This window comes from Mastacembelus armatus, chromosome 24 (assembly GCF_900324485.2).
Source record: "Mastacembelus armatus chromosome 24, fMasArm1.2, whole genome shotgun sequence".
In the NCBI taxonomy this organism is placed as follows: Eukaryota; Metazoa; Chordata; class Actinopteri; order Synbranchiformes; family Mastacembelidae; genus Mastacembelus; species Mastacembelus armatus.
The window spans coordinates 20,663,951-20,690,085 of record NC_046656.1 but is presented as its reverse complement, the minus strand read 5'-3'; the positions used below and the strand labels follow the sequence as shown (position 1 = coordinate 20,690,085).

General features: G+C 44.4%; 1 protein-coding gene across 3 annotated transcripts in view; it reads left to right on the top strand.

The window, feature by feature from the left end:
- myt1la (myelin transcription factor 1-like, a) overlaps positions 1–26,135 on the top strand; it is a 70,987-nt gene that overhangs the window by 38,958 nt on the left and 5,894 nt on the right. For 2 of the 3 annotated variants that reach the window (XM_026318512.1, XM_026318510.1), the window contains 16 exons: positions 3,107–3,606; positions 5,234–5,849; positions 6,294–6,709; positions 8,887–9,021; positions 11,177–11,267; positions 13,250–13,363; positions 14,005–14,225; positions 17,998–18,287; positions 18,893–19,114; positions 22,384–22,535; positions 22,925–22,993; positions 23,173–23,235; positions 23,321–23,404; positions 24,748–24,969; positions 25,116–25,207; positions 25,450–25,553. In XM_026318512.1, the coding sequence (XP_026174297.1) occupies positions 3,107–3,606; positions 5,234–5,849; positions 6,294–6,709; positions 8,887–9,021; positions 11,177–11,267; positions 13,250–13,363; positions 14,005–14,225; positions 17,998–18,287; positions 18,893–19,114; positions 22,384–22,535; positions 22,925–22,993; positions 23,173–23,235; positions 23,321–23,404; positions 24,748–24,969; positions 25,116–25,207; positions 25,450–25,553 (3,391 nt within the window). The remainder of the gene's footprint in view (positions 1–3,106; positions 3,607–5,233; positions 5,850–6,293; positions 6,710–8,886; positions 9,022–11,176; positions 11,268–13,249; positions 13,364–14,004; positions 14,226–17,997; positions 18,288–18,892; positions 19,115–22,383; positions 22,536–22,924; positions 22,994–23,172; positions 23,236–23,320; positions 23,405–24,747; positions 24,970–25,115; positions 25,208–25,449; positions 25,554–26,135) is intronic. The other variant, XM_026318513.1, reaches the window with a different exon arrangement.

Genomic DNA, 26,135 nt, shown 5'->3' with positions numbered 1-26,135 from the left:
ACCAGGAGGGATGCAGCCTGTCTCCCTTGGCAACCGCTAGTATAGGATGTGAACATCGCGTCGCCCACATTCACCCCCCCACCCGTCCCCCACCGTCGCCTCACTGCCAACACCCAATCTCATATATAGATACACCCCTGCAACTCCCCGCTCTGGCACCAAAGCGTTACCACGTTGATGAGCGTCGGCATGTGGCGTTGCCGGGGGCAATGATCCCACCTAACCACATGCACCTAGATGTAATTATCACACCGCAGCTGATGTTCCTGTCGGCTGTGTCACTCTTCACTGACACAAACTACTCACAATTTCATAAAAATGTGATATCGCGTTAATAGACTTCAAGCGCGACATAGAGACAATAACGTCCTGCCAGGTTTCCTCACAGACACACACATGCACACCAGGAGTACAAATATAGAAGCGGGGACTCAAATACCCTTTAAGAGACAGTGATGGACATTAGGTGTCCAAGTAGAAGCAAAGATGAGTTTTTATTAAGATAATAATCCAAAATCAAAATGTCCACAAAGACAATATTAATGGAAACAATGGCACTTCAGTGAGACAATAATTGAGTCCACATGTGGACACAGTAATAAAATAATGTACTGTGTTCATGTCACGTGTACTTCCTTGTGTCCTTGTGGAGACAAAAATGGACCCCCCATAGAGACTGAATTTCAGTTCAGGTGTCCACGCCGTCACACTCTCCTGCCAGGATCTGTAGGTTGCATTTTTAAGGTCCTTGTCATGGTGTTTAATTCTTGGCATCTTGACCGATGCAGTGAAAACATCAGGAGACACTTTCAGCTTCTTTTCACCATTTGAGGTGATTTTTTTTTTTGTTTTAAATAGCTATGAAGCCTTGAGAGAGTTGAAGTAACTCAGTAGCTTAGCAGTGTCATGGCCACAAATAACCATAACCCAACACGTCTCTGTAGACGCAGCTGTCTTTATTAAAAATAATCTAATTTTGGAAATATCTCAATATCTAGTTCTCAAATCTAATATGATCCCCCACTGTCTCAAACAGTTTCCAGAAGAAAATATTTTCCTTCATCCATGACAATAAGGTCCAGGTGTTCAGTCTGATCCTCTCTGTAGTCAGTTGAGATCCAGGTCTTCATGTCGATAAGTTGTTGTTCGATTCAGCCGACAGCAAATAATCAATCGTAATGCATCGTGTCAGATTGCAGCAGATCGGTTTCGTAAGAGGAGAAAATGTGAGGTGTGAGCTCACTCTCTCTCCTGCCACATAATTACCATTCATAGTCTCTCACTCTCGACTGCAGCATTCCCTCGTTTCTGATGTGCTTTAATTACCACCAGAATTTTAATTGGCAGGAGAGAGCAAGGTGGCTGAGGTCACACACACACACACAGGGAAGCTAGCAGCCTGACAGCCTATAACGTATAAGATGGAGTGTTAATGTGGTGAAGGAAGTTTATATTTTCTGTCAGGTCGAGTGTGGCCAAACTCTAAACACATATATTTAGATATCAGGAAGCTGAATATATGTCTTTGTACATTCAGCAATGAGTAAATATGATGACAAATGTTTAAAAAGTCTTTTTCTGAAGCAAAGGCATTCATCAGAACAACAATACAAACTCATACACAATTTTTAACATGGATTATGTTTTATACAAAGCACTGGGTTTTACATAGTTTAGCCTAATGATAATGAATTTTGAATTTAGGAAATCAGAAGCGTGTCACTCAGATGTGGAGTTTCACAGGGGTCAGTATTAGGTCCTCTGATGTTTTCGGCCTTTTTCTTCAGCATATGTTTCCGCAGATATGATGATGATTGTATATTTTTCACTATAAGGCCACGAGTGAAGATCAGCTGGTCTTGTCTTATGCCTCTTAACAAATTACAGAACTTCAGGATTAGGAGTCTGACATCATTTGATTTGGTAGTCAAACTTCATAAAAAACAATGTTCTTTTCATCTGAAATCTTTACTTGAAGACACCCATGTGCTTGCACTCCAGAACAAAAAGCATTTGCTGCAGGTTGCAGCTTGTTTGTCTTTCCACACACTCAGTCCCTCTTCTACCAAACTGGGATGTCCTGGGTCCAGTAAATGTGAAATTGTCTCTTAGAGCTGGTGGTCCTTCACTGCTTTCAGTGCAGTTCAATTTATCTCAGAAATGTCACAGTCTCAGACAAACACATAGTGGTTTCAGTCAAAAAAAAAAAACAGCGTCACCTCCTCCAACTCGCCCTCCAAACACAAAATAAGCTCTTTCATATGGAAATGGACTAATTGATTTCCTAAAATCCACATTAAAGCCGTGTATAATTGTGCTTGCTGTTTTGGAGCAATTAAAGCTGAATTTTCCCAACAGTTAATGACTATTATGGGATTTGCGTAATTGAGGCCCCGGTTGAATAAGCTTTGGTTTTTTTCGAGTCTGATTCTCCTCCTTAGCAAGAGCCAGAGAAAAAAAAAAATCCACTGCAGTGTCCTTAACACATGAACCACAGCACAGGGAACTGAAGGACTTTGACCTTTGACCCTTTGCACACAAAACTATTCCCAATGTTGTCCTCTGACGGGAGAATCTGGACTTTATTTGCAGAAAGAAGACGCTGACTATTGCTCTTAGAAATATCTGAGTCAAGTGGAGTCTATGGAAAGTACTTATGAGATATTTTAGTTTTTTGTGATCATGAAATATTTGTGTTGACACTAACTGGCTTAATTGTTTTAATTGTCAACATCAGAATCATGTATTTAGATTTGCCATCAGCTCCACGATAATCTAGACCCTTAATGTGAAGCACATTCACTGAATGAAACAATAAACATACAAGGTGAAGTTCAGCAAGGCCAAAAATCCTGCAGCCAAGTTGGACTGTCATTACGCTGCTGTTTTCAGGAGTATCCAGTGTGAGCTGGCTCTGGCTCATAAGTGTCTGCCAGGTTTGGCTCAGTTTTCAGACTAATCTGACCTGAGAATCGGCTCCGTTTTGCAGTGGGAGGATGAGCTTTGGGCCAGAGAAGTTCAAGATAAAATTTCTCCAATGATCAAATGGTAAATATGAGAACAAAGTTGGCCACTGATCACATATGTGCCCTCTGTCTCGTCGTAGTGTCTATGGCTGCCCGCTGGCCAAGAAGAGGAAGGCTCTGGAAAAGCAGCCGCTGGAGCCAGCTGCCAAGAGGAGGCCCTTCCTCAACTCCTGCCCGGGTGAGGATGAGGAGGAGGAGGAAGACGCCCACACCTATACCAGCTACGATAACGAAGCCATAGAGGTGGGGGATGTTGGGAAGGAGCAGGGGGAGGTAGTAGAGGAGGATGAAGAGGAAGAGGAAGGGGAAAGAGAAGGAGATGAGGAAGACGACGGAGAGGTGGAGGACGAGTTCTCGGAGGACAACGAGGAGCAGGGGGAAGAGGAGGAAGAGGAAGAAGAGGAGGAGGTAGAGGTGGAGAGAACAGATACAACAATAGGAGGAGAGCAGGCGGAGGAGGAGGAGTGTATGGATGAGGAGGAAGAAGAAGTGGACGAAGGTGATGATGATGAGGAGCAGGAGGACGAGGGAGAGGAAGACGAGGAGGAGGAGGAAGAGGAGGCGCAGAATCATCAGCAGGGTGAGTTGGCTGTTTCGCACTAGTAGTTTCTGCATTTTCTCAGTGTTTTCCAAATCGAGCACAGACCAAACATGAACCAAGCAAATGTCTTATTCACAAAACAGCTGAAGAGTTTTAAAGGGGAATGACGACCACGGTCGCCCGTGTCAACACCACATGTTTTGATCCGATTGTCAGGATTATATTATTTGTCAGTGTCTTCCATAACTATCACAAGTCGATTACAAAAAACTCGTCCATTAGACATTGTCAGCGAAGGTCCGCGTGCTGCCGACAGGTTGTGATATATCCCCCTCCCTTAGTCCTGTTGTCGTTCATTTGTTGCAGCCAAACACAACAAACGAACGAGTTCGTCGTCTTCCTGCAGGTCGTCCTCATGCTTTCTAGTCATTTGTGTACAGTATCTGTGGACCCCATATTGCAGTCTGCATGAAAGAGCATGTGTGTCCACTTTCCACTTCAGTACTGCAACATGATCAAGGCTTAGTGAGGTTGAAAGAAATCACCACTGACTGTCAGTTGGGTAATAAACAGATAAACCTGACATTGCGTTGACCCGTCCATCCTCTCCGCCCTCCTTCCTCTGTGGGCTTTCAGCTCCACAACAGAGTCACACAATTTACTCCTTTGCAAGAGTGATAATTAAGGCCACTAGAGGTGGCTGTCACTTGTCATTATTGGACATTTGCTGAAACGACTGATGCCTTCATTTTTCGGTTCTGTCAGGCCTTTCGTTTCATGTGCCAGATGCCAAATATCCTGTGAGCACGGCAGCATTGATCTGCTGTATTTGAACAGAGTTAAAAAGGAACTTTCCACAAAGGAGACCTACAATATGTATGAAAGCCAAAACCAGCCAGACAGATGAACCCAGCAGTGGTACAGAGTCCATGTCTGCGAAGGGCTCATATTGATATTCAAGCTGGTGTCCAGTCCTGGTTGCAGTTTGCGGTAGGAGAGGGGTAAGTGATGCGAGCTGCTGAGCCCAATCACTGGTAGACCAGATGCTCTGCGCTCTCCCTCCCGCCACGTTTCCCTCCATTCCCCCCAACACCCCCCGTGTCCTCAATCGCTTCTGACAGCGCTTCGCTAACAATCGGGAAAGGAGCGCTGCTGAGTTATTAACTCCCACCCTCCCCTCCCCTCCCGTTCGCCTCGTTGTCTCGGTGTACGTGTCAAACGCGCTCTGCCTCGGCTTCTCCTCCTGAGGATATTTATGGCTCCTGAATCGGAGCACCTCACACGCCTCCCTTTTCAATTTCTCCGCTCTCATTCACCGGCCCCAAAATCAACAGCTCTGCACAGCTCTGGGTTGTGTGTTTTTTGTGTGTGTGTGTGTAAACAGGGGTTCATAATGTATTCAGGAATATATGAGAAGAAAACAGGTTCTTCAGTGTTGCTGAGTTGATTTCGTTTTCTTTTTTGATTCTATAAATGAACAGAAACTTAAATTATCGACAAAATGAATCAATTTCCTCTTTCATTTTTGACCAATTACCAGCTGTTTCTGTTGCTTACGGTGGAACATACTGAGGGAATCTGTGGTTTATAAATGTGAGCTGGGTTTTATGTTTGAATGTCCAAACAATGCAAAGCCTGCGAGGTTTGTTTTTGTCTTTCCTGACAGTAGAGAACCACTACAAACCCAGTGGACAATCAAAGCTAATTCCAATTCAGAAGGACGACAACAACAACAGCTGCAGTGCAGGAAACGGCACCGGGGAGGAGTACGAGAACTACGACGAGCTGGTCGCCAAGTCCCTGCTCAACCTGGGCAAGATTGCAGAGGACGCTGCCTACCAGGCCATGACCGAGTCCGAGATGAACAGCAACTCCTCCAACAGCGCTGGGGAAGATGAAGATGATGACGAGGAGGATGGAAGCGAGCAGGGCGACAGGAAGGGGGAACTGAGCGTGGACCTGGACAGCGACGTGGTGAGGGAGACGGTGGACTCCCTGAAGCTCCTTGCGCAGGGTCACGGCGCCATGCTGCCTGAGGATGGCTACCCAGAAGGCACCATGGTGGATGATGGCTGCCACGCCAACGGTCAGCCCGGCGTGGGGGTCAGAGTTCAGGCAGAGGAGAGCGAGGAGGAGGTTTGTCTCAGCAGCCTGGAGTGTCTGAGGAACCAGTGCTTCGATCTGGCTCGGAAACTCAGCGAGACGCAGCCGTCCGAACGCCACGTGCTGCACCACCAACTCCAAAACCCGGTGGACCAGCAGATGATGCACCACCTGAACAGGTACATACTCTCTGAACAGTTTTCTTCCTTTGTTCCAGTCTCCAATGTGTGGAACAGGAGACACCCATCTTCTTTTCCCGGCACAGAACAGTTAGAGGGCAAAGGGAAACTAAAACCAGCAGAAGCTGGAAGAAAATCTGTTTTTTGGAGAGATAATTCATCTTAATTTAGAAAAACACTGGCATTCACAGCAGCACTGGCACCGATGGAAGGATTTAGATCCTTTGCTTGGTCAAAGTAAAAATACCACAATAAAAATCTATTACAGGTTTAAAATGTAAATATTAAAATGTTAGTGACTAAATGGACGTGGATGTTGGTTTGTAAGTTGACAGATTTAAAGTAACTGGTCACTTCCATGATGGTACCAGCCCATGAGCTGCACCTGTGGTAACTACATGACATCAGTCACATTTCTTACTTCGTAACCCACTTTCCCCTCAGGTACGACAGCTGCCAGCAGGGTGCAGCAGAGGAGCCCAGGTCTCTGGAGCGCAACTACTCCGACATGGTGAACCTGATGAAGCTGGAGGAGCAGCTGAGCCCGGCGTCCAGAGGCTACCCCACCAGCTGCGGTCAGGAGGGCGATGAGGACACCACGTCGGTGGCCTCCGACCGATCCGACGAGACCTTCGACATGGCCAAGGGAAACCTGTCGCTGCTGGAGAAGGCCATCGCCCTGGAATCAGAGCGAGCGAAGGTCATGAGAGACCGGATGGCCTCGGAGCACACGATGCCCCGTCGGGATCACAATCACCATCGCGCCCACGGTGAACATAGCCCCAGGCTGAGCAGTGCGGCCGAGGATCGCAAGGCCAGGATGCACCATGACGGGTTGAAGAGGGCGTACTACCCTAAAGGTAGGCAGCAGAAACCCACACACTGTGTCATTATTGATCCGTGTCCAGCAGCAGATTCAAGTTTGACACTTTTCTTAGTTTAAACTAAACATTATGAACACTGCTGGAAAATCTGTCAAAACACCAAGTTCATGTTTTTGCTGCTGTGTCCTGTGTCTGTGCAGAGTTTTTGGGTATGACAGTTGCAATATTTCAGTCTCTTCTGGCTGCTGCTTTGACATCCTGATGTTTTCTATATGGAAATATTTATACTTCTCTTCAGGAATTTTGTCTGTGGTGTTTATTCATCCACCCAGACCTACAGGTTTTTTCATACCCGGACTATTTTTACCACACCTGCAAATTTAGTTGACTCAGTTATTACCGACGTAATCACAAGGAACTGGACAAAATAATGTAACAGTGAAAAGAAAACTGCCAATTTAGCTGTGAAAGTTGTAAAGTAATGTACAGAACCTTTGCAGGGAAATTCACACTTTGGGATGATAAAAACATAATTAGCATAACACTGTTGGTTCTCCACAACAAAAAAATCCTGAAAATTCTTAGTGTTTGAACCGTGTGCACAGAGTCGTCATCTCATCATGTTTCTGCTCATCACCTCTTCGCATCACATTCGACCCGAAGCAGCTGTTACTCCAAAAATCTGACCCCGGGTCAGCAGGGAGGAAGTTTATCTTGTCTGCCTGACTTTTTCTAACCCTCAATACTGCTGCAGCCTGAGGCTGTCAGCGCTGCAGCAGGAAAACACATAACTGTAACTCTATGTCTGTCTCTTTCCTCCCTGAATTGAACATTTCTGTGCACATTGTTGGGTCGACTGAGCTTTCTGACCTCTGGGCTCTTTAAACCTGTTAAAGCCCCATTGTCTTATTTTGGAAATGATGTACACGGTCGACAATGAGATAATGGGCACTCATTTTCCACATTCAGGACCAACACAGTTTTTTTGCAGAGGCAAGGTTTTCCTCTGACAGCAGCTTATGTTGTTAAAATAGGCCGGTGTGGGAACATCAGACGGCTGGCTTGTCAGGCATGAGTAATGGCAATCTGCACGGCCCGTTAAGAGAGCAAATCTCATCTGCGGGACGCTATCTGCGGCCTATTTCTCTAAATCCACTCAAATACAACCTCGCTGCCGCCGGGAGGGAGTCTATGCTGCACAGTTATCATCCCCGCAACAGACTCAGATGGACTTCAGACTGCTTCATTAGCACAGAAGGAGCCTTTGTAAGGCAGTTTTATTAGTCCTCAGGAAGGCTTTCATTATGATGTGTCTGCTTCTGGCCAAGCACAGGACACTCAGGCCAGTTCCAGGTGTCGGTTTCTGCCCCAGAGTGAACCCGAGTCTACCTGGAGCTGATTCTCAGCCCAGTCAGTCACATCAGCTGAGTGTTATTTTGTCTGCCTAAATCAAATACGTGTGGAAGGAGCAGAAGATATGGAATATCCATTTTTAAAGTAATCCATTACCAGGAATTGTTTTTCTTATCAAAGAGCAGTTTAATATCACCAGCCAAATCTACTTAGAGAGTCAAAATGACCTGGGTGAGTTTTTAATGATAATATTATTGGATCAATAACAGCCAGTCCCAGCATGCAGTGGGGGAGAGGCAGTCTGTCAGAGGGCTGACACATAGAGACGTTCACACCGTTACCACCATGAACTTGTCGTGTGTTGTTTTTAAAATCTGTATCTAAGAAGAACTGAAGAAGTGGCTCAAGAGGCTTGGGCCTAAATCTGCTGTGAAGAATCTGGGGGACATGTTTAATAGCGACCCAATCATGAGCTTCCTGTTTACTTTGGGATTAAGTTGAAAATTGTGCTGTTCGTTATTAGCGTTTTGAATGGACTTGCTTTTAGAGCTTTTGTCATTCAGCACAGCGTCTCTTAGACGTCAGGGTGATTGTTCCTTCTCTGTGGAGGCTCCCAAAACTACAATATGGTTTTTTTGAAATGTAGTGAAGTAGCAAAGGCAAAGGCAAATTTATTTGTATAGCACCTTTCATACACTACGCAATTCAAAGTGCAAAGTGCTAGCGAACAATAGAAGTACTCAAGGAAAGTATTATTATGCCAAATTGTACTTGGGTAAATGTACTTGCAGCCAAGTGCTGCAGCCACATGTTGGTCAGAGTCTTGAACAGCACCTCCCTCCGTTTTCTGTCTGTTCCAGACTCTTCCAGGGGGGAGAAGAAGGAGAGCAAGTGTCCAACGCCGGGCTGCGACGGCACAGGTCACGTGACCGGTCTGTACCCGCACCACCGCAGCCTGTCCGGGTGTCCCCACAAAGACCGCGTCCCGCCTGAGAGTAGGTCCCTGCGCCTGGAGGTTCTGCTGCACTGAAAACACACTCAGCCTTAAAAAAAAACCTCACACTAATGACAATCTGACGAGTCAGTTTAGCCAACACACTGTTCCAGTTTGATGTTATAGGCTGTAGAGTCGTGTCTCAGAGGTGGAGCAGCCTCAGGGGCAGAAATCATCCCCTTGGCTGAGTTAAACCTCAGCTGGGGAGCTTGACATCCTCAGGTTTTCTCTGTTCCAGCAAAGCGACTGGCAAAGTTGGTAAACACCTACATATTATTACTCATGTTTAGCAGCTAGCTCATGTTGGACTGGCCCTAACATCAGGGATTAGCTGGGCTAATTAGCTGACTTACTAAAAATGTGGCTAATTAGCTTTTTTAGCTTCACCTGCTGATTTTTTTCTCAACCAGATTATTTCTGCCTCTGAGAAATACAAAATAATGATATATATATCTAATCTAATTCATCTAAATTGATATAATCTCCTAAAATGAATGTAAAGCAGAAACTAAAATCTGATCTGACACCGTCACATTGTCCCTTAATGTCGATGCAGAAGCAAATTGCTGGTATTTCTGTCAGTGTTTGGGTCGGTCCACTTCATCGCAGCTCAGACAGAGACCGACAGGCAGAGATTCCTTCAGACTGAAGGGAAACCAGTTTTAACAAGAGTTAATACTGACCTGAAATGAGGTGTAAGCAGTGACAGTTGGACCATGTTGGGCATGTTGGTCATCCAGCACCATGCATCCGTCCTGCATGACGTTTGTGTTGTGTTGTGTTGTGTTGTGTTGTGTTGTGTTGTGTTGTGTTGTGTTGTGTGTTTGGTTGAGTTTGACTTGGTTGAACGAATCAGTGACATTTTCTTTTCCTTTATAAACAGTTGATTTGCAGTATTGACCACAGTACATGATAGAGCTTTTTCAACATTGCACTTATAAATCCTGATAGCTGCAAAAACACTATGAAGATTGGGTGTCAGTGAACGCAGCACTTTGAAATCAGATGTCAAATCCAGTTTTAATCTAGTGCAAATCAGTTAGTCTCAAAAAAAGAAAAGTTTATCGTTGGTCGTCGTGTGTTTATTGTGGCACAACAGAAAGTGTTTTATTTATTTATTTCATTTTACTTTAGTTTGTGTCCTGCTTTACTTTCTTTTCTTCCTCTTCATCCCACCTGCCTGATGTCTGGTTTTGGTATCTGTGTTGCTGATGTAACGTGAACAGCATGAAGAATCAGTGTGATCCACCTGCTGGCTGCAAAAACTCACAAAACAACCTGCATGAGAACAACTGCCAGCGTTTTAATCACGCACACTAAACTCACAGGTAACAGATAAAACTTTCCCTTTGTGGTATAATCACAGTATCACACCTGCAGGTTGTCGATGTAAAGAACTGAATGAGTGATATGGGCAGTGGTTGAGTCATATATAGGTAAAAATATCCAAGTTAACATCAATCAGTACAGGAATGAAAAGTATTTTCATCAGTTGTTTGTTAAGGTATATTTTACTGCATAAATGACACCTAACACATTCAAATCTACAGTATTAGTCTGTCTCCACAATATGAAGAGACGGTCTTTTGTTGTAACACATTATTTAGTCCCCCTGCATGTGTATCTCCCCACACGTTGTTCCTGTTCCATCTGCGGAGTCATCAGTAGATTTTAACAGTGCATGATGAACTTGTGTTTTTGTTTGTCTCATGAAATTTCATGGAATGAACACTGATTAAAATGGAAATGAGAGTTTCTCAGCAGCAGGGAAGGATTACATAGAGAAAAGTAGAACGTAGTTGGTGTTGGAAATTAGGTGGGTGGAGATTGAAGAATCAAGTCATTTACCTTAAAATGAAAAGACTTTTCTAAATTTTTGATTCTCTCTAATGAAAAGCTAAGGCCACACACGCACAAAACAGGTTTTGCTGTTGTTTTGCCGCAGTTTGACAGAACCGACATACGTTTACCGCTGCTGCTCGCACAGTCTTTTCTTTGGTGAAGTCTCTGCTGCAGTGTTCATGCTCATCTTGTGAAATTTCTCAGTCTGGGTTTGTGCAACGTGTGCATGCCTAACCGCCGTAGCTCAGCGCCCAGTAACTCTCCTTTCTGCTCCTAACCCTCACTGTCTTTCTCACCTTTTCCTGTCTGTCAAGTTCTTGCCATGTATGAAAATGTTTTAAAGTGCCCTACTCCTGGCTGCTCTGGACGGGGTCATGTCAATAGCAACAGGAACTCGCATCGCAGGTGAGTGAGCAGCCTTCAGCCGGGCCGCTAACAGCTGAATCATAATCACCAAGGTGAACGTGGCCGAGGCATCCCTCACTTACGAGATCTGTTTTAGTTCACCTGTTAGTAATGCAGTTTGCTGCCATTAGGAGCTACTGGGGAGACATTTCTAATTTTTCTTGGTCCTAAAAATAAAATTTCAAAGAAAATGATCTGTTTCCACCACTAACATGCAAAACTGCTGGAAGATTTCCAGGATTAGATGCATGTGGGAAAGGAGCTTAAAATTAAATTTTGGCATGTTTGACCTGAGGGTGTGTCTGCATCTCATCACACACACCACACGCCGGGAGCAAGTACGCACACACACGCACACACACACATTTTTGAATGATGTAAAGTGATTAGGATTCACGCTCATTTTCTCACACATATGTAAAGCCTCAGCTCACCAACACACAACACCACACAGCCTTTACTGGTGCACGCTCACAGCCAGACACTTACAATTGAGCTCACAGACAGCAGCACACGTGCGCTGGCAGACAGACACGCACACACACACATTCGCACACACACTCACACACACACTCACTCAGACGTGGCTGCAGGGTGTGTTATGTAGCACAGCTCCACTGGGAGAGGAAACAAAGCACTTGCTAGCTAGCTTAGCTACTGTTAGCTACCAGCTCACACAGCTTTCATCTCTGGCAGTCGCCATGGAAACACCTTCATAGCCGCAGCATCCGCATCCGTGCTGATCGGTCGCACGCTCACACCATCCTCCTGTAAAATGCCTGTGCACTGCGTGTCTGTTATGACTGTTCATATGGAGTAATTAGGAATTTCCCATTCGGGGGCAGGACGTTTTAGTTTTGAATCCAAACTGTGATGTAGCTGAGACAGAAGAAACACGTCAGTCACTCATCAACTCTACGTCCGTCCGCTCAACACTAATTTTATCTAGGAAGCCACAGAAGTAAAACAACAGAAATACTATGAAACAATCAGTCGAAAAGAGCGTCGGTACGAAAACCAACAGCCACATCTCAGGAGTCATTAGTGGGAAACGTCAGGTACAGTAGCACCAAGTCAGCTGCTAAATGAGTGGAACTTCAACAGAAACTGTCTTTGCAGAAAAAACCGAAAGAGACTAGACAAGAACAAAATAAACCAGATGAGCTGTCAGTAAACCAGTCAGTAAACAGGCATTCAGTAAAATGGGAGACCAGTGCCAAGCCAGTTAGAGAGGAATGAGTCACTATGCAGTTATTCAGTCAGAAACCCTGTAAATAAACAGCCTGGTCAATAGCCGGAAATCAGTCAGTCACTGAACTAGTAAACCAGTCAGTTGTTCACCTGTTGGTGAACTAGTCAATTTTACTCTGCAGGGCAAAACAGTCAGTAAGTAAAGAAAATAACTAGCAGTCATGTCATGTGTCATCTAATAGACCAGCACACAAGAAAACTAGTTACTCCATCAGCCTGTAAACCAGTCTGTCAAATCCTCAGCGAACCAATCAGTCATTTAGTAATGCAGTCAGCCAGTCAGTCAGTAAAGCAGCACCAGCCTTAGTCTGAGTCAACAAATCAGTCTGTAAACTAATCAGTAAACTAGTCAGTAATCCAGTCAAATCATCAGTCAATAAACCAGGTCCCTAGTCATTAAACCAGTTCATTGGTACACCAGTGACACCCAAGACTATAAACCATCACGATGTAGCCAGTAAACCAGTCAGGCAGTAACCAGTCAGTCAGTACCACGCAGTAAACCAGTCAGCCAGCAGCATTGTCAGAATCATCAGTCAGTCAACCAGTCATGATAAAGTAGGCCACTTTAAATCCATAATTCATTCTGAACTGCTGGTACTGACAGATGAACCTTTCTTCACTCAGCCCCAGATGCTGTGCGTGTGTGTGTGTGTGTCTGTGTGTGTGTGTGTGTGTGTGGGGTGCAGTAAGTAACCAAGCTCTATGCTGTTGTCCCCCCCCCCCCCCAGTCTGTCCGGCTGTCCCATCGCTGCTGCAGAGAAGATGGCGAAGGTCCACGAGAAGAGTCACTCGACTGACAGCAGCAGCAGCAAGACCAATCAGACGTCAGACCGCGTCCTCAGGTGCCCTCCCTGAGTCACACAGCAACTTTAAAATGATAAAACTCCTGATTATCATACAAAGATGGTGCACTGGTCTGGATGCTGCACCGAAATCTGAACGTAGACGGACGTAAACAAAGTCCACCTTGTCATTGTTCATTGTCATCTTGGTTTTGGGAAGTGACAGAAGCAGCCAGGTCAGGTACACTGTCAAACCCAGGTGGGGCGGTGAAACCCTGGATACCAGGATTAATTTTAATGAACTCAGGACTCAGATCATTAGCAAATAAACCAGATTAAAGAATTTAAATAAAATCTAGATTCAGGGTTGTATGTTTCTTTGCCAAATGTGAGTCAAGTCTGAAAACCTTCACTTGACACGTGTGAGTTCAGCTCAATGCTGCACTGAAGTGATTCCAAACAATCTCCATCTGCAGCCACTGGCTGAACCGCTGCTTTGTTTAGTTGTTGATTTGTTTCCTGTTTATACTGGATGCTGAGTGTCACATTTCAGGCTCATGTTAATGCACAAACAACCTTGTATTGTCAGTTTTGCTTCTGAAAAAGGTTCAGCTGTATTTGGCTTAAATCAGGGAGGCTCAGTGGTGCAGTCACATCCCCACACACCAACCCAGCCCCTTTTCCCTCTGGTCACTTTTCAGGCCGATGTGTTTCGTCAAGCAGCTGGAGATCCCTCAGTACGGCTACAAGAACAACGTTCCCACCAGCACGCCACGGTCCAACCTGGCCAAGGAGCTGGAGAAATACTCCAAGACCAGCTATGACTATGGCGGCTATGACGGTCAGCATGGCGGCTACGGAAAGAGAGGCCCGACCACCAAGTCCCACCATGGGAGAGACACCTCCCCAAAGGGATACGATGGTAATTAAAATAAACACACACCCTCCAGCTGGTCATGACGTGTTAGCATCTAAAGCTAACCTGTTGGTTTTGGTAGCGTTAGCCACCTAGCATGGTCATGGTCTTTTCTGATTGGAGGAACTGGAGCTTTGTGTCACATTAGCAGGAACCAGACACACTTAGTCCTTGGTCAGCTGACACTGGCTTTGGACTGGGCAGTTTGTCCCAACCAGGCATCCGTAGTTTACACCAAAGCTTGCAGGGACACAGAGACTGTAGCTACAGTGACAATTCAGTCTGCATCCCATTTTCCTGATAATCCATGTGCACATTTTTCTACTTTCTTCAACATTTTATAAACATTTTATTGATTTCAGGATGTTTTCATTCTGAATTTTTGTTAAAAGTAAAAATAAAATGAGCATAAAAATGGATGGACGGAAAGTGACTGTCTCTTTGAGGGATTTCTATTCATTTTCCTTTTCTGGGGAGAACATTTTGTACTTGACACTAAAAACATAACACACACACACACACACATTCTCTTTGTTATAGCACTGAAAACGCCAGTGTTTTCCGCCTCTCCACATGGCTGGAGTGAAAGCAGAGCACAGTTATGGAAATGGCAAGCTAAGAGCCAGCCTCCTCTGAGCTGAGGATGGAGGGATGGAGCGACGGAGGGAGGGAGGAGGTGCAGATGGAGGGATTGTGAAACAGGAGAGAGATAATGGAGGCGAGCCCTGATTCTTTGGCTGGGAGCCATTAGTGAGACGCAGGCAGGAGGGAGGTTTTTAGACGAGGTGTCTGCACTCTCCTCCATCACGACTCCCTCCCTCCGCTCCACCACCCTGCCCTTCATCAGCTTCACTAGCTGGCTGAGCCCAGCTCAACCATCTCACAATTATAAAATCTCTAGGTCTCTCAGTTTCTTCTTCTTCTGTTTCTCTTCCTCTCTCTTCACTTTTGTCTTCTTCTGCTTCTGAACCTCTCTCATGTTTTTCCTATTGACACAAACTCTCGTGAGCTGACCCAAACCAACAATATGTCTCCCTGATACGGTTCAAACATAGAAACAAATCAAATAAGTAATTCTCTGAATATTTAGATTTTTTTAAAAAGGCTCAGTGATTTCCTGAAACAGGAGGAAACAGTGGGGACTATTTTCAGCCGTGCATTAACACACATTAGGCGCTCTAGTGAGGGTTTACTGGCCTCATAATCGTAATGAATTGCAGGCTCCTTTTCACTTCATTATAAATCCCTCCTACATAATGTGATCAGGTTTTGGAGTTGCCAGTCTCGCACTAACCAATCAGTAGCATCCAGCCTTTTCAGGTGACACAGAGGCCACGTTAGCGGATGTCAGGAGCAGCTTAGTGTTTGTTATGTCACTGTAAGACGTGTTGTTAGTCTGCTTGTGTCGGTCTCATCCGTTCAGTCAGTTGTTTTTCTAACCAGATGTTATTGAGCACAACACCAGACGTGTTTGAAGATGTGATTGGTGATTCAGAGGGTTGGATCCAGGCTTGGACTGGGTCTGGACTAAGCTCTGTTATCTATAAAAATGTGTCCAGTGTTTCCAGGGTGTTTCTGTAGAGAACTGTGCCCATAACAAACCAGCACTATGGAAATGAACTGAGGAAAAAGAGCAAAATGTTTTATTTGTCTTCTTTTCCCCCAGACAAACCAAATCACCAAGCCAGCGTTTTAGGATTCATACATTCTGGAGAGTATTTTGAAAATGCTTCGTTTTTGGAGACAAATGGAAACTGGACATATTTACAGCAGCAGGATGGAATCAGTCAGGATAAGAAAGGCTCAGTAACAGCTGCTCATTATCATTTTTATCACATTACTCAAACCGGAGGAAATAGTGCAATGATTGGTTGGGAACTAATTTCTGCGGCGGATTAATCTGCATTTGAGCATTTGAGACAACAGGACCAGTGGTGGCAGAAGTACTGAAATCCTTTACTGCAGTAATACTAGAAATACCACAGAGTAAAAATCCTCGGTTCCAAGTCCTCTTACTTCTAATTTGAAGTACTTTATATACCGCTGGGTAGCTGACGTTAACTACCTTATATACTTCTAATTTGAAGTACTTTCCATACCGCTGGGTAGCTGACGTTAACTACCTTATATACTTCTAATTTGAAGTACTTTATATACCGCTGGGTAGCTGACGTTAACTACCTTATATACTTCTAATTTGAAGTACTTTATATACCGCTGTGTAGCTGACGTTAACTACCTTATATACTTCTAATTTGAAGTACTTTATATACCGCTGGGTAGCTGACGTTAACTACCTTATATACTTCTAATTTGAAGTACTTTATATACCCCTGGGTAGCTGACATTAACTACCTTATATACTTCTAATTTGAAGTACTTCATATACCGCTGGGTAGCTGACGTTAACTACCTTATATACTTCTAATTTGAAGTACTTTATATACCGCTGGGTAGCTGACGTTAACTACCTTATATACTTCTAATTTGAAGTACTTTATATACCGCTGGGTAGCTGACGTTAACTACCTTATATACTTCTAATTTGAAGTACTTTATATACCGCTGGGTAGCTGACGTTAACTACCTTATATACTTCTAATTTGAAGTACTTTATATACCGCTGTGTAGCTGACGTTAACTACCTTATATACTTCTAATTTGAAGTACTTTCCATACCGCTGGGTAGCTGACGTTAACTACCTTATATACTTCTAATTTGAAGTACTTTATATACCGCTGGGTAGCTGACGTTAACTACCTTATATACTTCTAATTTGAAGTACTTTATATACCGCTGGGTAGCTGACGTTAACTACCTTATATACTTCTAATTTGAAGTACTTTATATACCGCTGGGTAGCTGACGTTAACTACCTTATATACTTCTAATTTGAAGTACTTTATATACCGCTGGGTAGCTGACGTTAACTACCTTATATACTTCTAATTTGAAGTACTTTATATACCGCTGGGTAGCTGACGTTAACTACCTTATATACTTCTAATTTGAAGTACTTTATATACCGCTGGGTATCTTGGTAATTTCCCACCAGGGATCAGTAAAGTTTGATGATCAGACTTATTTTGTTGGATCCATCTGATTCTAATGTGTTTTGTGTTTAAATAGTTTTTGGACACAATAGATTCACTGTACATGTTATTAGAGCATATTAACTGTTTGTTTATGAGATTTGTTGAAAGGAACACAAATATAGAGAAATAAGTTTCTCTGTCATAAGGCAGCACGGTGTGTTAGTGGTCAGCACTGTTGCCTCACATCAAGAAGGTTCCTGGTCTGAAACCCATCAGGGGCCTTTCTGTGTGGAGTGTGCATGTTCTCCCTGTGCTTGTGTGGGTTTTCTCCAGGTCCTCTGGTTTCCTCCCACAGTCCAAAAACATGTATGTCAGGTTGATTGGTGACTCTAAATTGCCCATAGGAGTGAGTGTGAGTGTGTGAGGTTGTTTGTCTCTATGTGGCCCTGTGATGGACTGGGGACCTGTCCAGGGTGGACCCCTGCCTTTCACCCAAAGAGAGCTGGGATAGGCTCCAGCAGGTCCCTGGGACCCTGGTTAGGGATAGGGATAAGGGGGTCTAGATGATGGATGGATGTTTCTCTTTCCCCTCATCACTCTCTCTCTTTTGTTTTGCATCTAAAAAAGCAGCCAAGCTTCTTTTTGTAATTTTAGATCCTCTGTAAAAACCATCTGCTGCACAGTTTGGCCAAAGGCCAGCATCACTCTAACTAATCAGCCATACGTGTGTGCATCCCTGCAGCGAAGCGCTACTGCAAGACGTCGAGCCCGGCGAGCAGTACGACCAGCAGCTACGCTCCCAGCAGCAGCAGCAGCCTGAGCTGTGGAGGAGGTGGAGGAGGAGGACCGGGAGGTGGTGGAGGAGGTGGAGGAGGGAGCAGCGCCAGCAGCACCTGCAGTAAGAGCAGCTTCGATTACACCCACGACATGGAGGCGGCCCACATGGCGGCCACGGCCATCCTCAACCTGTCGACAAGGTGCCGGGAGCTCCCGCACGCTCTGGGAGGGAAACCCCAGGACCTGCTGACACAGGTAATGTGAGGCACGGTGCACGAACACCTGACACCTGCCTCCATGCCTCGTTTTCACACAGAGGGGCTGGAGTGGAAAAAACAAATGCTATGATAATCATCAGAATTTGTTTAGGATTTACTGTCTAACACACGGAACAAAGTATTCAAAACAACATTATAGAAGATCGACTCACTTTATTACAACTGGAATTAGTTTCATTTTTAATAATTTTAATAATACAACATCAGACCCAGCCATATATTTGTTGGTCTGGGAACAGACACTAAAAAGAAGTTGGGCAGGTTGTTAGTGAAATTTATCCCGAAGAAAAGAAAAGGACTGAATCTTAGTTGAAGTCGTTTAGATGATCTGGATTGAATGTGGGTGTCTCTGTTTCACATGTGTCCAGGTTTCTCAGCAGTCAAACCAGAGTCGTTACAACATAAAGACTTTCCCTTGGTGCTTTCATGTTAGTTAATCTGAGTGTGTTGGTACGAATATGAGCACTGACCTATTTCACACATCCCTGTTTCTGAGAAGATGTGATGTTGCTGCTGGGACACTTAAACCACTTTACCTTCATCCAGCACCTCATGCGGTTTCCCTGTGTCTGTGTTCATCAGAGTCCAGTCGGCGATCTGGATGACAGCGGTGCCGTGGATGTGGCCGGTCAGCCCGGCGGTCCGGAGGGCAGCGGGACGGTGTTGACCCCCCTGCAGCCGATGTCGCCCCAGCGGCAGGCTCTGCTCAGCAGCCGCTGCTACCAGCTGAGCGACACCGACTGCTGGGACTTGGCCGACTACACCAAGATCAAACGGCTGGGAGAAGAGCAGGACCACAAAGAGGTACCGGGAAGGTCTAGGTCACTGTGCACGTAGAGTTTACAGGTTAACCTGAAAGAGTCATGGTCTAAAACTGAGGATTACAGTTAGTGTTTACAAACCGTGTGTTTGTATGTCCATGTAGTGAAAACAGCTGCTTACAGTCACCAGAGTTTATGAAAAGAAGAAAATGAGCTGGATGCACAAAGAACGTGAAGGTGGCAGACGTTCATTTGCAGATTTGGCAAAAGTTTTGAGTGTGACAGTTTTGGATTAAGCAGAAAGTCTTTATTTTACGGATCATTGATTTCCTAATAATTTACTAATTATTTCTTGAAACTTCATTGAAAGAACTATATAAGTTGGTGTTAATTACTTAGACAGCTTAGTTAGCTGTGTCAAAAAAGCAGTGGCTGGTTTTGCTCCAAGTAAATATTCATGGATTATCTATTGATTACCAGGAAACTTTATTTCGATTTTTTAGACTTGTCCAAAGACACGTTTTTTCATGTGGATGTGCTGTGCACCGACTGAAAGACTTAAGTTATGATAGCAATCAATTGTGGTTAATGAAATGAAGGTTTACCTGTTGATTAATGTCTGTTTTACGTATAATTAGGGCCAGATTACATAGTACTCTCCAGGAAATTATCAGCAAATTATAAGGAATTTAATGACCCACAAAATAAAGCTCGGTTGATTAAAACGAGGCACAATGAAAGTCCATAGATGCAGTTGAGAATTGAAACTAAAAGCAAAGTTTAAAGTTTACTGAGCTCCTCAGTCTGCAGAGACATCATTGACACTACAGTTACTGTCAAACATTTACACTTCCCAGAATCCCTGGAGGCGCTGGATGAATGTACAGTTTCCAGAGCAGGACTGACACTGAGAGTTTAGGGTCTGCACAGCTTCCAGCTTTAATTTAAGGAGGAGACGACGATTTACAGTTTACTGTGTGTTTAGTGCTCGGACACGTTTATTTTACAGCTTATAGTTGGGAGTTTATAGGATTCTTGTTTAAAAGATCAGTCTCAGTGAGTCCACATTGGAAGGAAACCTGAATGCTACCTCTGTTCTGTTCATTCATGAACATTGAGATGAGCTTCGTATTGAATACATAACATTAACGGATCAAATTGAAATCAATTTTCAACCAGACTGAAGCTCCAAATGTTGCTCACGCTCCTCACTCTGCTCTTATTCTTATGACTTAATTGAAGGTATATTTTGGCAGCCCGTCCCCTAACCATGCAAAGTAGGGATAATTTGAAGCATGAAATTGAGAGATTTAAGGAACCCAGAGTTTATATTAAAGAGTTTGTGAATAGATTAAGAGACGATTACAGTTTATAAGCTGTTTGAAAGGATGCTCGTCCCTTGGTGCAAAGCAGAAAGCACCATAGAGAAATGTTGGACTTACTTTGCGAGGGCGTTGTTCTGCTGGTTGCTGGTGGTGCGCATAATTTTTGCATCACTTTACATACATAAGAGTGAATTTTGTGAGTTTGGAAAGGTCCAGTATGTGATTATGTACAGCTTCACTAAAGGCATGAAGACCGCACACGATGGTGCTTGCCAAAATTGTAAATCAGCGTACAGTTTCTGTTGTTTTCTTCTCACCCTGGAGCCACTAAATGGAAATAGTTCGACACCGCAAACATCCAAATAAAACAACACAACTAGACACAAAGACGCCGTGAAGGATAAGTTTACTTAATTCTGAGGGAAATAAGAGACGTGGAATAAAACGACCTGAGCGACAGTTTGTCAGCACGCAGCTAATTCTTCTCGTGGGTCTGTGTCTGTATTTATCTCATTTACGAGAAACACTCTTCAAAACACTGTAGAAACAGGAGGGAAGCTGTTCTTCCCTAAGTGTGAAGAATAAGACACATTATTCTGAAGACCTACTCCTACTTACGGTGAAGTGAATGAGTAACCTGAAGAGCAGCTCTCAAGTGAATACATAATTAATTGTGTGTGCTGAGCAGGAACAGGAACAACGCTCAGAAACGAAGCTCAATGCAACATGTCTGTTGATGCTATATATTTATATTGGTTACGTGTGTGTAGCTGTGCGTCACAGCTGATATCAGCCCGGCTGATGGTTCCTCTGTGGGAAACCACGTGTGGGGCGCTGAAGGCTTCACAAGTTGGGCCGTGACGTATAGTAAATTGAATTTTGCAAAATTTGGATCACCGTTTGTCCTTTTCACACAGACTGGAATGTGGGTTTGTGAAAGGACGTTTGTGCTGCTGATTTTTGCTTCAATTCTTCTGGCTCTGTCTGAAAGTTGAGAGCAGTTTTAGGGTAAAAGAAATCTGATATAAATGGGTTTAATTCTTTCACCTACGTCCAAAGTTCAATTCAAAGTTTGAGAAGTAACGCTGGCTTGTGAGGGTGGATGCACATGGACTTTCCAGCAGGCTGAGTGCGCCCCCGTGTGGTCGGGAGCAGCACTGCGTCAGCTCAGACTCTGCAGCTCTGAGTAAACGCTTCAGGAGCTCCAGCACAGTGCATTTAAATGGTGAATTACACTGCTAATACATAAGTAAAACATGATAGATCATCTGCACGCTTTAAACCCTCACAGATCTGATATCACACAGAGCAATCCATGCAGCAAATTGCTACATTTGCCGTGTTGGATTTAGCGCGCTGAAGTGAAAGGTTTTAATCAGGAGAGTAATTGAGTTTGTTAATGAAGCACGACATTGCAGAGGAGGCCGGAGCCTGGAGCTCGGCGGCTGATGGGATTTTCTCCAGACAGTCCTGAACGATTTCAGCTCCTGACTGAGGAGGTGTGATGTGTAGACTGCAGAGCAGACTGCAGCGCTCACAGCCACAACAGCTCTTAGTGAACTGGTGCAGAGAGAGTTAGCGCTGGTTAACTGGTGCACATCTACTGTATGTCACTGAAACTTTACCGTGTGTTTTGACGTAATCGATGATTTTCTATTCATTTACATTTGAAAAATGAAATAAGATAAAGAAAAAGTCAAACCTCCACTTTATTTTTCTAGATGCTACATGTGAAAGACAAATTATTTGAAGTGATGAAAGTACCAGTAAACTTTATCTGCATGTCCTGTTGAACTGGCAGCAATAAGGTTTTCAGTCATGTCATCAAGCCAAGACAAGAATCATGAACCTGTTTTATTGGTGTATAATTAACAGGGAATGGACAGATTCATAAAAACTGCAGTAAAAAGCACTTGACCTGTTGTGTCTCAAATATAGAACATTTGTGTAGATGTGGTACCAGAGGACTTGTAGTGACGCATTGTAGTCGGCTTATTTCTCGTCCTTACACCAGAGCGACGAGCTGGATCCCTTCCAGGAGCTGCTGGATGAGCAGCGTTACCAGGCCGAGGTGACCATGCCCAGCCCCAAGCACCACAAATACCCCCCCTGCAAGGAGAGCAAGAAGGAGCTCATCACGTAAGACTGAGTCCAACGTCTCACCTGCTGCTCAGACATAAATCAGCTGTAAATCAGTATCCACACAGCTCGTTATGTTTACTTAGATGATAGAAATCCACAGCTCTCGCTCTGTAACAAAGATGAATTAGTTGATATTTGATGTATTTAAAAACTACAGCTTCTGCAGAAACACTTGGGATGTGCAGAAACAAAAACCTCTTCTCGATAGAAGTGTTTCTGCAAAGGAGGATCTATTGAAATGTGCCTCACTTGAATCACTTTGTGTTTTCTGTCGAGGCAAATAAATGCAGGTTTTTACATCAGCGTAATAAAAAGAGTAAAAAAAACAGTCTCTGCTTTGTTTATGTTGAATGGTGAATGTAAGAGCTTCTCCCTTCTTCCTTCAGGTTGTCGAGTTGCCAGCTGGCTGACAAGAACATCCGCGGGATGATGACGACCAACGCACAAGAGCTCAAGTGAGTCTGCAAAGTCAATATAACTGAGCACGGCTGAGATCAGGGCCGGGGGACTCAGACCGAGTCCAAATGAAGAAACCGTGGTGGAGCCCAACATCTGAAATCCTTTATGCTGTTTTCTTGCTGTGTTCAGTCACACGACCGTCACATGTGATTTAATCGCGCTGTTTGTGCCTCAGGTGTCCGACCCCCGGGTGTGACGGCTCAGGACACATCACTGGAAACTACGCCTCCCACAGGAGGTACAGGAGCAATGCACCTTCAGCCAACACACTTAGTACCTCGCTGTACCTGGACGTTTTTGTTGATTTGTCTTCTGCCCTGCAGTCTGTCCGGATGTCCACGAGCCAAGAAGAGCGGCATCAAAATCCTCCACAGCAAAGAAGACAAGGAGGACCAGGAGCCAATCAAGTAAGGTTTCTCAGAAGGTATACGGCTTCGGTTCAGAGCCAGACAAGTGACAGGGGAGATAGTGTAGAACAACCAATCCTAACAACAAACAATACAATTTTGCAGTAAATTTCACTCCCTGAGTTTATTGTATTGTGGTCCAAAATGACTGGACTTGATAAAAACAAGAACACTGTGCTGCACATGTGTTCAGACACATCTGTGTGTGAGTGTCATCATCTACCGTCTCTTAAAATGCCGCCTGTGCACGCTAACCTTTCTGACTTTAGGAAGGAATGTTTTAGATTGGAGATGTGGTCAGTCCTCCACTTCCCCTCCCACTCCCAGCAGGCCAGGACCAGTAAAGGTTAGCACTAGTAAGCGTCTGACATTTTTGCTCAAGCAGAGCCATAACGTTAAACCAATACGACCTTGTGAATAATCTAAAGTTCAGCCGGTGTCCGTCTGCAGCCAGCTGTTGCTGCCACCTCTGTTCCATCCACCATCATCATTAACAGTGGAATCATAATTAAGCTTAACCTGAGCGCGGCTGGGGAGCGGCCCGCCAACACTCGGCTCATTCTAATTAGTCCAAATGTCAGTGCGAAGGACGTTTTGAGATGCTGGAGGCAGGGCTGAGTGTCTGGAAGCTGAGGAGGTGTCATCCACAGAGCGAGCGGTGTTTATCCTTCTCATGGTTCCACTGCTGTGGCCTGGAGGCCTCAGAGGGGAGGAGGGGGGTGTAGGTGAGTCGTGACTGTGATTCACGAGTCCTGAACACATCTGTGATGGATAATTAATTTTAAAGGACTGCCCTGGATGTGTTTTATGTTTTAGCCCAGTAACAAGGAGATGTGGGATTGATTTCCTTCCTTGGGTCCAGCTCAGTCCTAAAATCAGTTCTCAGACTCAGCCTCAGACAGATGTACAGTCATGACCAATGTGTTGTCTATACTTCTGTTTATTTAATCAATGTTATTGTTGCTTAATAATTCCACCTAAGGCCAGTTCAAGCTTGACATATCCCTAAAATCCTTTTGAAATCAGAAGTTAGCATGAGCTAGCTAATGCTATCAGGCTCATTTAGCAAACAGTGTTAGCATGCTAGGTAGTGTGCTAGTTTGCATTTATACTGTCAAACAGTAAGCTAAAACCAAAATCAGCAACAGAGCTCAAAGACGAATTTAAAACCATGCTCAAATCTGCTGAGACCAACTGAAGCACAAGCAGCTAATTAAACAGCTGAGGGCCCCCAACATGGTCGAGCAGGGCGGTTGTTTTATGTAGCTGCAGTTTGGGGGTGACATGTTTGGTACCTGGAACAGCACACAAAGTGAGACCTCTGTGTTTGTCCTTCCTCTCAGGTGTCCAGTCCCAGGCTGTGATGGACAGGGTCATGTGACGGGAAAGTACGCCTCCCACCGTAGCGCCTCAGGCTGCCCCCTGGCGGCGAAAAGGCAGAAGGACAGCTATGTCAACGGCTCGCAGTTTGTCTGGAAATCTGGTAAGACAGACGGCATGACCTGCCCGACCCCAGGCTGCGACGGCTCGGGGCACGTCAGCGGGAGCTTCCTGACCCATCGGAGGTGGGCGCTCTGTTTCAGCTTTGTCTATTTCCCGCTAGCCAGTCTCCAAATCATATCAATCACTGACACTCATGTCCTACTTTCTATTCTCTCTTTTCATAACCCCTCACAGCCAACATTTCATCAATGTGTGTGTTTGATTCCAGTCTGTCCGGTTGTCCTCGTGCTACCTCGGCCATGAAGAAGGCCAGGATGAGCGGTGTGGAGATGTTGACAATCAAGCAAAGAGCGAGTAAAGGTCAGAGCTTCAGAAACACAAGACCAAACCTTAAGTGAATAAAATGACTGGACCTAAAACTGACTGTAAAAAGCCTCATTTCATGCATAATGTCTCGAAGTCTCCAGTGATAATGTCTGTTTCACATGCTGAGGTGAAACAGACAAACCAACCAATGTTGCTTTGGCTGTAATAAAACACGTGGATGAAACATGTTTTCTGCAGAGGCGGTATAGCTAATGGGTGTTGGTTTTTTTTCTCAGGCATTGAAAACGATGAAGAAATCAAGCAGCTGGATGAAGAAATCAAAGATCTGAATGAGTCCAACAATCAAGTGGAGTCAGATATGATAAAACTGAGGACACAGGTAAAATGGCTTCTGTGTGTTTGTTGACTGAAACATTAATAGTGAGCAGATGATGTTGATATGGGACAGCAGTGGTCCTAGTACGAAGGGTTTGTCATGGTGGAGTAGGAAAATCCTCTAACTCAAAGTTTCACAGCATCTATAATGACGTTTCAGAAAAAATGGCTTTGACATGAATTTCTCAGATCGATTATTTGCGGATGATGTCGCCTTATACATAGAAAATAGAAACAAGCCAAATTACGTAATAAATGAAAACTCAGCTTAAAAAGAAACACGACTCTGTTTCTACACAAACAGGACACTCCTCTAAGCCATTATAAGTGTTTGTTTTTTTGATGAAGAGAGTAGCATGTACACACTAACTCCACACTAACAGGTTATTAAACAGATGATGGGTTATCAAAAATGTGCCCAATAATTGTAAGTTATAATAAATAATAATAAAATAACCATGAATCACAGTGTCCCTGGTTTGAATGTGGTTGGGGACCTTCACTGCATCTCTCTCCTGTCATGTCTCCACAATCACCACCTGCTAAAGGCATAAAAACACCCCCTGATAATGGGTTTGCTCGTCTG